The sequence below is a fragment of the Paralichthys olivaceus genome, chromosome 3 (genome assembly GCF_024713975.1).
Source record: "Paralichthys olivaceus isolate ysfri-2021 chromosome 3, ASM2471397v2, whole genome shotgun sequence".
Classification (NCBI taxonomy): domain Eukaryota; kingdom Metazoa; phylum Chordata; class Actinopteri; order Pleuronectiformes; family Paralichthyidae; genus Paralichthys; species Paralichthys olivaceus.
In genome coordinates this window covers 27,816,988-27,832,091 of record NC_091095.1, presented here as the reverse complement: position 1 = coordinate 27,832,091, position 15,104 = coordinate 27,816,988, and the positions used below count along the sequence as shown (strand labels likewise).

General features: G+C 42.3%; 1 protein-coding gene across 1 annotated transcript in view; it reads right to left on the bottom strand.

Annotated features, from left to right (window-relative positions):
- abcf1 (ATP-binding cassette, sub-family F (GCN20), member 1) overlaps positions 1 to 4,906 on the bottom strand; it is a 35,803-nt gene extending 30,897 nt beyond the window's left edge. The window contains exons 1-6 of the mRNA XM_069522772.1: positions 4,670 to 4,906; positions 3,860 to 3,906; positions 3,660 to 3,737; positions 1,947 to 2,067; positions 1,833 to 1,858; positions 1,652 to 1,735 (exon numbers count right to left, since the gene is read on the bottom strand). Coding sequence (XP_069378873.1) covers positions 1,652 to 1,735; positions 1,833 to 1,858; positions 1,947 to 2,067; positions 3,660 to 3,737; positions 3,860 to 3,906; positions 4,670 to 4,730 — 417 coding nt within the window. The 5' untranslated portion in view covers positions 4,731 to 4,906. The remainder of the gene's footprint in view (positions 1 to 1,651; positions 1,736 to 1,832; positions 1,859 to 1,946; positions 2,068 to 3,659; positions 3,738 to 3,859; positions 3,907 to 4,669) is intronic.
- Between the last annotated feature and the right edge of the window lie 10,198 nt (positions 4,907 to 15,104).

Here is a 15,104-nt window from a genome sequence, read left to right as displayed (position 1 = left end):
TCTGGCTGTATTTCTGATAGAGTCTGTGTGGTGAGTCCAGTTCAGGTCATCACTAACTTCAACATCACCGACTCTCCCACCGTAGTCCCGTTGATGGAGAGGGGGCGTACTTTCTCCCTGTCTCTTCCTGTAGTCCACGATTGGCTCCTTCGTTTTGCTGCCGTTGAGATGGAGGTTGTTGTACTGGCACCAAGATGTCAGGGCTCTGACCTCCTTTCTGTAGGCCATCTCATCGTCACCAGTGATGGTTGTGTCATTAGCAAATTTGATGATGGTGTTAAGCTCAGGGTGGCCACGCAGTCATGTGTGAACAGGAAGTACAGGAGAGGACTGAGCACGCAGCCCTGTGGGGTCACTGGTGTTGAGAGTGCCTATCCACACAGCCTGGGGTCAGAAGTTGAGGATCCAATCACGAGTGTGATGTTGAGCCCAAGATCTCTGAGCTTGATGAAAAGCTTCAAGGGCACAATGCTATTGAACGCAGAAATGTAGTTAATGAACAGCATTCTCACATGTGTCCCTCTGGTACAGGAGGGAGATGGCATCTGCAGTACACCTTGAGTGCTCGGCCAGGATTGCCATCAGGTCCAGGTACATGGCGTGTGTTAATCCGCTTAATTCATCTCCATTCATCTGCCCTGGATATTACAGGTGTGCCTCTTGTACCTCCACAGCCAGGGAGTCGCTCTCAAAGCAAGCATAAAAAGGTGTTTAGTTCCTCTGGGAGAGATGCAGACACCACCACAGCATTGCTGGTCCTTCTTTTGTAGTCTGCAATGGTTTCTAGTCCAGCCCACATTTCTAGTGTTGGAGCCCTGGTAGTGGTACTCCACTTTGTCCCTGTACTGTCTCTTAGCACTGCTAATAGCACATACCTGGACTTATATGACAATATATTCTGTATTTCACTTCATGTATATTTTAATGTGTTTTTATTTAGGGATTTAAATTGTCCTCGCCGTTGGGTGAACAGCGTGGAAAATTGTGGATTTTTTTAAAAAGGACACAGAAGCAATCAAACTTCAGTAAACCCTGCTCAAAGAACTGTCAAAGCTACAATTTGTAAGCAGCATCATCTGAATTCTGAGAAGTACGACATCAAGAGACAATATCAAAACACCAATTTTGTTTAGTTATTTTATACTACAGTGGAAACTACGGCTGCAGCCATCAAGTCTTTTCTAATGAACTATTCTATCAATTATTCCATTGATTAATCGCATAAGAAATACTTTTGCATGTGTTTGAGTGAGAGAGTTTGTGTGTGAGTCGAGCCAACATTGTGATGCCCCTCCTGGCTGTAGCCTGCTAGACACAGACTATATATGACAGTGTCTACCATAACATAGAAAAATATGTTTTTTTACAATAACTAGCGGTGGAGCTAGAGCCACCAGACTTTGTTAGTCTGAGTTTACACATGTCTGATGACGCTGTTTGTCTGTGTGACTGCTTGTGTGTGTTTGTGTCCGGGCATGAGAGAGAGTGGAAGCACAGCTATAAAGAAAGATCTGACTAATTGAAGAAAAATATAAATCATTATGTGGTGATCAGCATTATAATGTGGCATCATTTCAAACAAAAAGAGAGAGAGAGAGAGAGAGTGAGAGGAAAAAACGGTTTCCACTGTATTTGAATTACAATACTGTACTTTTTTTGCTGGTATATCTTCTTCATCCATATCAGCATCCTCATCACTCTGGCCCTGACTGAGAGCAGCGTAGATGTTTCCACCCTGAAAGACATCATAGATAGATGCTTTACACAGCCAGCATGTAGAGTCAGAAGGTAACAGGTGAAACACGATGTTTCAGTATAGACTAATAACAAACCTTGTTTCCTTCACTGGTGGCAATGACTGTAGAAAGGGAAGGCAAACCCAATGAATAAAGAAATAATATAACAAAATTATTTAATTTGTGGTCATCAATCTGGAAACATTATACCTGGCTCATCTTCTTCATAACTTGCTTGCACTGAGAGCTTTTTCAGCTTCAGCATGACGTTTGTATCATCATCCTCATCTGCTTCTCCACCTTTTCCTCTTCGTCGATCTTTTTTCTTTTTCTGAAGGTGAAAGTTTCAAATTATGTCATAGGTAGGAAAGACTTTGACAAAAAAGATAATTACATTGTTTATCTGAATGGCCCAATCTAAATGAAAGCAACTTAAAAGCATACATTGCAAAATGTATCCTCCTACTTTTTGTGTAAAAATATTATTATGTTAAAATTTACTGCAAATCTCCCCGATAACTGGGTGGTGTGGTATTCTATGAGATCAGGGGGCTCTTTTATAACCATTCAGCATACCAGGGTTTGAGAGATGCATACACCACTTCTCATGCAAAGGTTGGGATCTAAAAAACAAGCTTGACTGTAGGGATGCACAATATTAGGAAAACTTAATATCACAATGACGATATGACTTGCAATATATAAACACTTCCTGTCTAGGAATGCAGGGAACATGGACTGCTCCAGCCCGCAGAGAAGGTGCACAGCTAGGGATGTCGGGATCAACCAGTTTTACAATAACCGCAGTTTAATAACGTCACAATTTAATAACGTCACAATTTAATAACTGTAAAAAACCGAAAGACACACACACAAACAAACAGACAGACAGACACACCCTCTCTCTTCCTATTAACCATTATAAATGTAGCCGAGAGTTTAATTCACCTATACTGAAAGGTAATAGTCTAATAACGACATGAAGAATGAGGCTTGAATCAGGACACATATAGTTTTTCAAAACTAGTTAAAAAGGTTGCTCCCATAACAGAACAACTTCTGTTGCTGATCCTTCAAAATAAAACTCCCACACAGATACACACCTTATGACAGGAAACACAAATTTAGTGACCAACCTTCCACAATGAGGCAACTAAATGAAATAGCTTACATAAATTACTTTTAAATAGATAAACGTTACACTATACAAACTAATTGGATAAAGTTGATGATAATATTAAATATTTAGTTCATGAACTATATTGTTAGTTATATATTGCTTGTTTTGAGTCTTTTTTCTCGGGGTGAGTCTTGAGTCTTTTTTCTCGGGGTGGCTGTGGCTGAGGGGGTAGAGCGGTTGTCCTCCAACCAGAAGGTCGGAAGTTGATCCCCAGTCTTCCCATCTGCATGCCAAAGTGTCCTTGGGCAAGATACTGAACCCCAATAGAACATCAAAAAAGTGCTAGCTATAGAAGCACTGTATGAATGTGTGTGTGAATGGGTGAATGGAAAACTGTAGTGTAAAGCGCTTTGAGTGGTCTTCAAGACTAGAAAAGCGCTATATAAATACAACCATTTACCATTTACCATTTAGTATCGATAATCGTGAAGCCGTGATATTTCCTTGAATAATCGTGGCACCAAAATGTAATTTCGTGCCATCCCTAGTTGTGTGTCTGTTTCCTTTTATAGTATCAATAATATATCGTAGAACATTGTGAAACCGTGACATTTCCTATGACAATAATCGTGGCACAAATATGTCATATTGTGTAGTTATTTATTTACAGTTTTTAGAAGCTCTGTCAGTAATTTACTGCTCCTCTCTGTTTCTCCATCATTCGTGCTGTGGGCTGTGCCAAACCAAACCGAGAACACCACAGAGTTTACAAAGTCTGTTGTTACTATGAGAATAAAGATTACCTGTTTTCCCTGTGTGTCTTTTCCAGCCACCTCATTCACCTTTTCATGTTTGCAATCTGTGGTGAGCTCTTCAAAGAACTGGAGAAAAAACATTCATACAACAAATCCAATAAGACACACTTTGCCACTGAGGTTAAGTATCAGCTATGAAGTATTTTTATACTTAAAAAAATGTCAAATTAACCATTGCAAGTACTCACACTCTTTTTCCCCTTTTTATCTTTCTTCCCTTTTTTCACAGTCTTTTCTGTTTAAAAAGAAATTTTTTTTATAGATTTAAAACCTCAGAGGGGACCAGTGGGACATGTACAGTACTGTCACACATTATAAAGACATAGTTTGACTTGTCGATTGTGTATAATAGCATAGTGTTTCAAAATAAACAATGACTATGATGTCATGTGCTGAATTAACTTAAATTTGAGGCAACTTTTAATAAGGGGCTAATAGTCCAACACGTTCTATATGAATGTCATTTTCCTTCAATATAGGCTTGATGGGACAGCATACATGTAAATACAATAATCATTTTCAATATTTGGTGTCAGGCTGCAATATGTGTAGACAGGAGTTCTAAGCTGTTCTGGAGACCTGTGGTGGAACATTTAGTGGTTCAAATCAAATGACAACACCATAAACATGAGAGTCAGCAGTTTTATCCTCTTGATCATTGTTCCATTTCACTTTAGTTCAACCAGTTAAAGGAAGCAAATGGGGGGAGAAGTCACAACCAGAGTTACATGCCAAAAATATCAAGCTAAATAAGCTAATAAGATGACGTTAGCCGAAACCTGCTCTGTTGGAAGTCATGGTTCAATACGAGGCTGTTCTTTTTCCATTTTTTTTTTACCATTTCATCTAAAAATGAGGTTTTATGCTGTGTAGGTTGTGCTGACGTAAGCACCTTAGCTGGAGATTTCTAGTGAAGAACAATTGGCACCTTTCACACGTTGGCTGTGACGCTACTTAGCCTGCTGCTAGCTGCTCAACAAACATTAACATTATCTCACCAGCTGCCGCTGCGACTTCATCGTCCACCCACTCCAATTCCTCCTTCGTTTTCCTGGGCATTTTCTTACTTAACTGTACCTTAATAGAAACAACCTATCTAAAACGGTATCCTCTTCAACTTCTCACATGTCATGCGGTCCAACTACGTGGTGGTGGTGGTGGTGGTGATGATGATGATGATGATGCACCGATGCTCGGTCACGATGCAGTCTATAGTCAAGAGCAAACTTTCTTCTTCCTTTGGTTTTATGTCGGGTTACCGCCACCTTCTGTACCGGAGTATGTATTAGAAGTGATCCCCGAATTACTTTGCAGGTTAATTAGATTGTCATAGCTACGAAGGACGAAAAACTGACTTAGTATAAATAAACTAAAACAAATTTATTTATTTATACATTTATTTATTTATAACGTATACTATACCCTAACCCTAACCCTACGTATATCAAAATAGAAGAAAATGAAATACACAAGGTACAATGGAAGTCCAAATACAAATTTAAAATCTGACAGAATGAAAGATAAAAATAAAAAGCCTAAGGTGCAAAGGAATTGCTTTGATACTGTTGTGAAAGAATGGTTGTGATAAATTATTACTGATTGTGATGGAAGTTTTCTGGAAGCTGGTGAAATGAGGACTCAAGCAGCTGATGTCTTATGCAGAAGGGTTTAATGTAGACTTGAAGCATCAAGTAGACCAGAAGGTGGAACAATATACAAACGCTAACAGGGTAACATGAGACATTGTCACCCCCAAGTCTAACGGATGTCTGCACGTATTCCTGATGGGCTGACGGGCTGACGTACTGCGGTGAGCGTATTGTGTCATATCCGGTGTTAGCTGTTGTTTGTCTACCAATTTCTTCTCTTCTTCGTCTCTCCTAGTTCTGCCACTATCGGACTCACTGAAGCTGATTTGGAGTCACACTCACAGTTGTATTGCTCTTTACACACACCTCTCCCTCTCTTAGCGACTTGTTCGCTAATTCACTGTGATTTACACACTACTCGTGTCTGGTTTTAGCTTAGCAACTTAGCTTTGGCAGCTAACGTTGGCTTCTCCCTCTCTCTCTCCTGCTCAGTGTGCTTGATGTTCAGTCACTCCTCTGCCTCCTTTGGCGATAACGGTATTAAAAGTCGCTCATTCGCCAGGATGGAGGCGAGGATTAGCCATTTTAGCTGTTCCTGATCTTGTTATGACATATGGCATAGACATTGAAAATGTAATAATATTTCCCAAACACCCTCTTCTGTCTGACCATTTTTTAATTACATTTGAATTTAGAATTACTGACAGAAATTCTATTATGGTTGGTGTTTATCTGATAAAACTGTGAACAAATTTAAAGAACTGCTTCCTTCTACACTTACCTCACAGCCATGTGTCAGTACATTACAGGAAAGTTATCAAAACTTTACTCCTACACTAGTTGTTAACTTTGTTAATAGTACAGCAGCTTCATTAAAAACAACCCTTGAAGCTGTTGCCCCGCTAAAAAAGAAGAAGGTAAATCAGAAGAGATTAGCTCCATGGTATAATTTTCAAATACATGTTTTAAAACAGACATCACGGAAGCTACAGAGGAAGTGATGTTCCACCAGTCAATATGATTTTCACCTAGCCTGGAAGGATAGCCAGATGAATTAAAAGAAAGCACTCAGAAATGCCAGAACCTCTTATTATTCATTAATAATAGAAGAAAATAAGAACAATCCCAGGTTCCTCTTCAGCACTGTAGCCAGGTTGACATAAAGTCACACCTCTACTGACCCATCTATCCCTTTAAGAAGCTCTGAGAAGCAATGATTTCATGAGCTTCTTTACAAATACAATTATAACCATATATCAGGGATAAAATCCACCACCTCCTCCCAATGAATAGCACAGATACTTTGTCTTGTTTTTGTATTTTTATTTGAACCATTTTTATTATATCAATCTTCCTGAACTGGACTTTTCAAGGAAGTTTTCCCCCTAACAGTTCCATATTAAATCAGATTAATATGTCTTTGTTAACTGGCTACGTACCACAAGCTTTTAAAGGTCCAGTGTGTAAGATTTAGGTGAAAGGAAACTATTGGCAGAATTTTAATGTAGAATAATCCTCATGATGTTTCCAATAGTTCGTTTCATCTCATTTGTATGAATTGTAGTCTTCTTTATCTCAGAAAAGGCCCTTTATATTTAAATACTTTATATTTACATCGAGGGGACCCTCTCTACGGAGGCCGCCATGTTTTCTACATTTGTCCAGACTGGACAAACTAAACACCTTTTGAGTTTTTATGACAACTGAAGGCTACCACAGGTTCTTTTTCATGTTTGGAAGAGGATGGAAATTTCAACATTAGATATCACTAAATTCTACACACTGAACCTTTAAGGTAGCTGTTATTAAACCTCTACTTAAAAAGCCCACTTTGATCCAGAGGTTTTAGCTAATTATAGACCCATATGAAACTTGCCCTTAATTTCCAAAATCCTATAAAAAGCTGTTGCTAACCAGTTGTGTGGTTACTTAGATAGTAACAGTTTGTTGGAAAAATGTCATCCTGTCGCAGAAGGATGCTGAGAAACTAGTCCACGCGTTTGTTACCTCTAGACTAGATTACTCTAATTCTTTATTATCAGGATACCCCAGGAATCCTGTAAAAAGCCATCAGTTGGTCCACAATGCTGCAGCATGAGTACTGACAGGAACTAGAAGGAGAGATCATATTACTCCTGTCTTAGCTTCTCTGCATTGGGTTCCTGTAAAATTCTGAAAAGAATTCAAGATCCTGCTCCACACATTTAAAGCCATTAACAATTAAGCCCCTTCATATATCAAAGATATTATCCAAATAGATCGCTTGTTCTCAAAACACAGGCGGTGTGGTTCCAAGAGTCTGTAAGATTAGAACAGGAGGGAGAGCATTCAGCTCCTCTTCTGTGGAACCAGCTCCCACTCTGGGTTCAGAAGGCAGATACCATCTCTGCATTTAAAGTTAAACTTAAAACGTTCCTTTTTGATAAAGCCTATAGTTAGTGCTGGATCAGGTGAGTCCTGCACCATCCCTTAGTTATGCTGCTATAGGTCTCGACTCCCGGGTCAACTCCCATCATCCACTGAGCACCTCTCTCCTTCTCTCAGTCTCTCTCCCCTCCCACACTCATTCATTTATTTTAATACATGTCAATAATGTTTTTTTTTTCCCATTGTCCTTTTACACTTTTACTGAAATAAAGTGTGGTTCAACTTTGTTGGCTTTGATGAAGCAGCTGATTCAGTATGAGGAGTGTTAACTTACCCCTGGACATGGCTATTCAGACAGCGTTGATAGATCATGATGCCTATTTTGTCAATTTGTCACGTGTTTTCACACGTGGCTATCTGACTTCTTTGATCCTCTTTGTCATAACAGTCGGGGCCATGTGGACCACTCTGAGTACGCAAAACTGTATACCACTGGAACTGCACACAAGACCACTGACACCATTGCGTTTAAAGCTGCAGCCACACTGGAGGATTCTTCCAGCAACATACAGGAGTATGCTGAATGTGTGACTGTGTACATTAGCACCTGTGTTAATAACATTGTGCCCACCATACAAGTCAGAAGGTTTCCAAACAAGAAGCCCTGGATGAACAGATGCCAGATGCTGCGTACTTGATCTCTTACATTTCAATCAGGAAACGAGGTGGAGTACAAAACAGCAAAGTACACACAGAAAAAAACATTAAAGAGGCTAACAGCAGTACAAGGAGAAACTGGATGGCTTCTCCTTTACTGCTGATGCCGGGAGGATGTGGCTGGGCCTGCAACACATCTCAGAGTAAGGCCACCACTACAGAGATCACCAACTCCACCATAACCTTGAGTGAACAGCACAACCAATTCTATGCTCGCTTCGAGATCTCCAGCAGCAACACATAGGGGAGGCCCTTACACACTCAGACCACACAACCCTCCTACTAACTCATCAGCTGATGTACGCAAAGCTCTGAGGAGAATCAACCTCCGCAAGGCAGCAGGCCCAGAAAACCTCCCTGGACGGGCCCTCAGGGCATGGAGCTGGCTGATGTTGTCACCTCCATCTTCAACCTGTCCCTCTCTGTCCTCATCTGTTTCAAAACCACCACTATCAGTCCAGTTCCCAAAAGGAAAGTCCAAGACCAAGCTGGCTCTCCTAACCAGTTTATTTTTTATTTTTCTGTCACACGGCGGAAGAAGTGTTTTTATGTCTGTATTTTTCTACATCAGAACCAGGTTTTATTGCCAAGCAGGCTTACACATACAAGGAATATGCTGTGGTGTATTTGTGCAAGTATTAATATTAGAAATAAAAAAATATGAAACAAAAATGTTATATAAAAAATACTATAAGCACCAGGGGAGGGATTGTGCAATATGTTGTAAGTAAACACTAGAGACTGGATTGTGCAAAGTACAGCCCGTTATTTGTCACAGCAGCTCTCGCTCACTTTTGAGCTTCCCCCCCCTTTTTATATTTATTTTTTACTTTTTACCTGTTCTTTTTCACTTCTCTTTGGAGCTCTCTCTCCGGTCAGTATGGAGACCAGACTTGTTTTCTCGCTCTGGTCTTAATACTTCTTTTTTCAACGTTTTCCGCCGTGTCTGGGGAGCCTGTACGCTGTCCTATTGTTTAAGCCTAGTTTATGCTTCTGCGTTGCGTTGATGCCATACCTACGCTGTCGACGCTGACCCCTACGCCGTAGCCGGACGCCCACCTCCAAAAAATCCTAACTACACGTCGCGTTGACGCGGACCGCAAGCGTTGTGATTGGTCCGCTCAGAACATAAATTCTGGCAGTTGCTTTTTCCGGTCTTTCTTCCTCGTTGTACAAACCACCTCCGCAAACGTCTTCTCTGTTGCCTGCGCCTCAACATTTGCAATATAAGCATTTGTTCTTCAATATTGATGACCTCCAACTCCAAATACAACTGCTCCACCTCCGTCGCCGTTGTTTACTGTTGTTTTCTTTTGTTTACTGTGATCGCAAGAAAAAGCAAGGATTCGGCTATAACCCCGAAACCACACAAACACACAGCCACACCCCCCTAGCGGCATGGCAGTGAATTGCAGAGCAACGCGTTCCCTCGACACAGAACTTCGAATGCTCAACGCCGGCGTCGACGCGATGCAGAAGCAAAAACTAGGCTTAAGATGCACGAGCTAACGGCACTGACCCGGCATCAGAGGTACTACCGCGAGTGCAGCATCCTGGTGCTCACTGAGACGTCGCTAACCTGGACAGCTTTCAACTGCGGCGGTCAGACAGGACGACAGAGCGGGAAGAGGAAAGGAGGACGGTTGGCTGTGTTTGTTAATGACAGATGGTGTAACTCTGGGCACATTACTGTTAAAGAACAGGTCTGCAGTAAGGGCATCACACTTTTAGCAGTTAGCATGAGACCGTACTACCTCCAGAGGGAGTTCACACAGGTGATTGTGTTCGTTGTGTATACCCCCCCCCCCTCTGCTAACGCTGATGCAGCTTGTGATGTTCTCCACTCAGTCACAAGCTCACTGCAGACACGGCACCCACAGGCCCTCTACCTCATCTCTGGAGACTTCAATCATGCCTCTCTGTCCTCCACCCAGCCCACATTCAAACAATATGTTACCTGCAACACCAGAGACAATAAAACACTGGACTTATTTTATGCCAACAGCAAGGAGGCATACAACTCATCCCCCTCCCTCCCCTGGGAAGATCTGATCACAACCTGGTGCATCTCCTGCCTGTTTACAAGCCCCTTGTTAACAGGCAACCAGTGGAAACCTGCACAGTTAAGACATGGACTGAGGAGTCTGAAGAGGCTCTGAGGGACTGCTTTGACTCAACTGTGTGGGAAGAACTGTGTGCTTCTCATGGGGAGGACACCGACAGTTTAACAGGCTGCATAACGGACTACATAAACTTCTGTGTTGATAACACTGTACCCACCAGGACTGTACCGTGTTTTTCTAACAGCAAACCCTGTCTTAATCCTGACATAAAGGCTCTACTTAAGGAGAAAAAGAGGGCCTTTAGGTCAGACAACAAGGAGGAGCTGAAGGCTGTGCAGAAAAAGCTGAGGAAGAAGATCAGAGAGGGGAAGAACAGCTACAGGAGGAAGATGAAGGACCAGCTGCAGCAGAGAAATGTCAGTGGAGTCTGGAAAAGCCTTAAAACAATCTCAGGGCTGAGGAAACCAGACTCCCAGGCTGCGGGGGATCAGACAAGGCTTCAACAGGTTTGACCAGACACCCACCCCTCCCCCGACCCAGTCATCTCTGCTGCCCCCCACCACCTCTTCCATCTCCCCCGTTTCCTGCCCCATTCTCACCTCTACCTCCCTCTCCACTGCTTTCATGTTGCAGACTCCCTCCACTGCCCCCCCTGACATTCATCCTCCCCCCCAACCGACACTCAGCCCCCCTGCTCCACTCTGTCCCTCTCATCTCTCCAGGTGAGAAATTAGTTGAGGGAGATGAAGGGGAAGAAAGCTACGGGTCCAGATGGGATCAGCTCCAGGCTCCTCAAGACCTGTGCAGACCAGCTGTGCAGGATTGTGGAGTACATCTTCAACATGAGCCTGAAGCTGGGAAAAGTGCCACTGCTATGGAAAACCTCCTGTGTGGTACCAGTACCAAAGATCCCTCACCCGAAAGACTTCAACAGCTACAGACCAGTTGCTCTCACTTCACACCTGATGAAGACCCTGGAGCGGCTGGTCCTCGTCCATCGCCGCCCCCTGGTGGGTCCTTTTATGGATCCACTCCAGTTCGCCTATCAACCTGGCATCGGAGTGGATGATGCCATCATCTTCCTCCTGGACAGATCGCTGTCTCACCTGGAGAAGCCTGGAAGCACTGTGAGGATCATGTTCTTTGATTTCTCCAGTGCTTTTAACCCTATTCAGCCTGCACTTTTGGGGGACAAGCTGGAGCTAGCAGGGGTGAACCAACACCTCACAGCCTGGATCTCCGACTACCTCACCAACCGGCCACAGTATGTGAGGGCTCGGGACTGCCTGTCGGACACAGTAATCTGCAGTACAGGGGCCCTACAGGGAACAGTCCTGGCCCCTTTCCTGTTCACCCTGTACACTGCAGACTTCTACCACCAGTCACCTCACTGCCATCTACAAAAGTTCTCTGACGACTCTGCTGCTGTCGGCCTCAGGGACGGAGACGACAGAGCCTACAGAGAGCTCATCAAGGACTTTGTGGACTGGTGCCAGCTGAACCACCTCCAGCTCAATGCCAGGAAGACCAAAGAGCTGGTGGTGGATTTCCGCAGGCACAAACAACCCTGCACACAGGTGATCATCCAGGGAACGGATATTGAGATGGTGACGTCTCACAAGTACCTGGGTGTTCACATGAACAATAAACTGTAATGGACTAATCATACTGCAGCAACATATAAAAAAGGTCAGAGCAGACTTCATTTGCTGAGGAAGCTCAGGTCCTTTGGCGTGCAGGGTGCACTCCTGACTTCTTTCTATGACTCTGTGGTGGCATCAGCCATTTTCTATGGTGTAGTCTGCTGGCACAGCAGCATCTCGGGCAGCAGACAGGAGGAGACTTGTTAACTCATCAAGAAGGCCAGCTTCATCCTGTGATGCCCTCTTGACTCAGTGCAGGTGGTGGGAGAGAGCAGGATGATGGACAAGCTGTCATCGCTGCTGGTGCAGGAGTCCCACCCTCTACAGGTCTCTCACAGCACTGGGCAGCTCCTTCAGCAACAGACTGTGATACACCCCAAGTGTGTGAAGGAGAGGTATCAAAGGTACTTCCTTCCTTCTGCTGTCAGACTCTACAATCACTGCTCCCAGTAGCATACATCTGTATATAACTTTTATAAATACCCATATTTGTTATTTATTTCACTAGTAAATACTTGAAATGACTTTGTGACTTCGATCTTACCAGGGTGATAGCCGGTTGCCAGCGTCCCATCCATTATGAAGGGAACCGGAGCAAAGCTGAGGGTAGCACTTTAAGCCTCATTGTGTAGCATTGAATAGCTGTGGCTAATGCTATCCACTCTATGTGTCACCTATAGGACCGTTTGTTTTGTGTGTTGTGGATGCTTGACATGCCACAGCATTTTAACCTGTGTTTAACAACACTGAAAAAGGGTACTGTGTTGTATGTTTCAGTTGAGGACCGACATGACCACTGAGCAAGCTGCTGTGGCGATATAGAGATCCGGAAGTATCGTAGTAACACTGGAATTCAGCCTTCTTCCTGCATTACTGTGCTATTGGAGCTTGTGTATTTTGAAAGAAGGCTTATATTTTATTTTTTTAAAGTTTTTTTCATGAGCAATACAATGCAACAGGTGGGGCTGGCAACTAACATGTCTTGTTTGTTTTCTTAAAAGGGACCAGGCCAGCCACTGTTTTCTACTGCTATTTTATGGCTTCATTTATTTGTTTTTTTCTTTTCTTTTGTCACCAGCTGTCTGTTCACTGAATTCAGTAGAGGTTCATCATATTGATACTTTTATTTGATTTATTTGATCTCTTGATTCTTACCTTTAGTAATTTAGCATGTAGGTGATTTTCATTTTATGGTGATACTATGTAATGATTTTGCTTTCTTCCCTTCTGTAGCCATAGTGGAGGCTATAAGAGGTCCTGTCTGTGGTGAGGCTGCACTGGGTGACACATTTTTAGTGGTCTTAACCTCAATACTGCATGAACTTTTATTACTAATATTTATTGTAAAGTGCATTTTGCTGTTAGGCTTGCTATCTCCTCTCTTCTGTCTCTCCACAGTTGTCTGAACCCGACCTTCCTACGAGGAAGAGAGCTAACTCCAGTGTTCACCATTTAATTAGTCTGTTAATTGGTTACCTACCTCACACCTCTGGTATTTTTTATAATTATCTTGACAGTCGTTCTTGTTTGGGCAAGCCACAGAGCATGGCCACATGATAGAGTGATAAAGGTTGAGGGTTCCTCCTGTCCCTGTTCCGGGAGATGGAGTTGTCAGGACAGAGTTTCTCTATTTATGGGTCACCACATTACATTGTCGGTGAATTTAATATTCATGTTGACAATAATAATGATAGCCTAGTGTTCATTTCAGTATTATACTCAAATGGTTTCAGTCAGTGTGTACACCAACCCACTCATTGTTGTAACCAAACACTTGACATTGTAATATCATACAGTGTCAAAATTGAACATCTAATAGTATTTCCACATCCAATTCTATCAGACAATAATTTAATACCCTACAATTTCTCATTATCAGATTACATGCCGTTATTAAAAAACTCCTTTTCTAAATGTTTACTTGATAGTGCTTCAGCTAAATTTAAGAAATTAATTCAATTAACATTTTACCTTATATTATCTGGCGACGTAACCAACTAATTCTTTAAAAACCCTAGCTCCATTGAGATTAACCATCTCAATAGCTCTGTAAACTCATTACAATTAGCATTAGGCTCCATAGCGCCTCTAATAAAGAAGCATGTAAAACAAAGTAAATTAGCTTCCTGGTATAATTCCAATGCACATGAATTAAAACAAGCATCAAGAAAACTAGAAAGGAAGTGGCGCTCCAACAACTGCATTGAAAATCATCTAGCCTCCACAAAGCAAGAGCTGCTTACTACTCCTCATTAGTAGGGGAAAATAAAAACAACCCCAGGTTTCTCTTCAGCACTGTGGCCTGGCTGACAGAGAGTCACACCTCCATCCAACCCAGTATTCCTCCTTCCCTGAAATAGCAATATCTTTATGACCTTCTTCTAGCTATTAGAAATAAAATCTACAATCTCCTGCCCTCAGTTGACATTAATACACCATCAAGCACAGAAACCTCAGAAACAGCTAAGAATCATGCCAATTACTTAGACAGCTCCTGTCTGATCACCCTTGATCAGCTGACCACAACAATCTCATATTCTAAACCCACAATCTGTATCTTAGATCCCATTCCTGCAAAGTTGCGAAATTCTACCCCTAATTTAAGCTAGCTGTAATCAAACCCCTTCTCAAAAAAAACACCCTACACCTGGAGCCAACTACAGACGAATACCCAACCTACCCAACCTGTCTAAAATCCTCAATTAAGTTGTAGACAATCAGCTGTGTGAGTTTCCTTTAGGAAAGTAATGTATATGAAGACTTTCAGTTGGGGTTTAGAGCTCATCACAGCACAGAGACAGACTTGGTAAAAGTCGTTAATGACCTTCTAATAGCCTCAGATCAAGGGTTTGTGTCTTTCCTTGTCCTGTTAGACCTTAGTGCAGCATTCAACACTACTGGTCATCAAATTTTATTACAGAGATTAGAACAGTTAATTGGCATTAAAGAAACCGCCCTAAACTGGTTTAAATCCTATTTTTCAGATTAATTCCAATTCGTGCAAATTAATGATGAGCCATCTATGCGCACCAAAGTTAACCACTGTGTTCCACA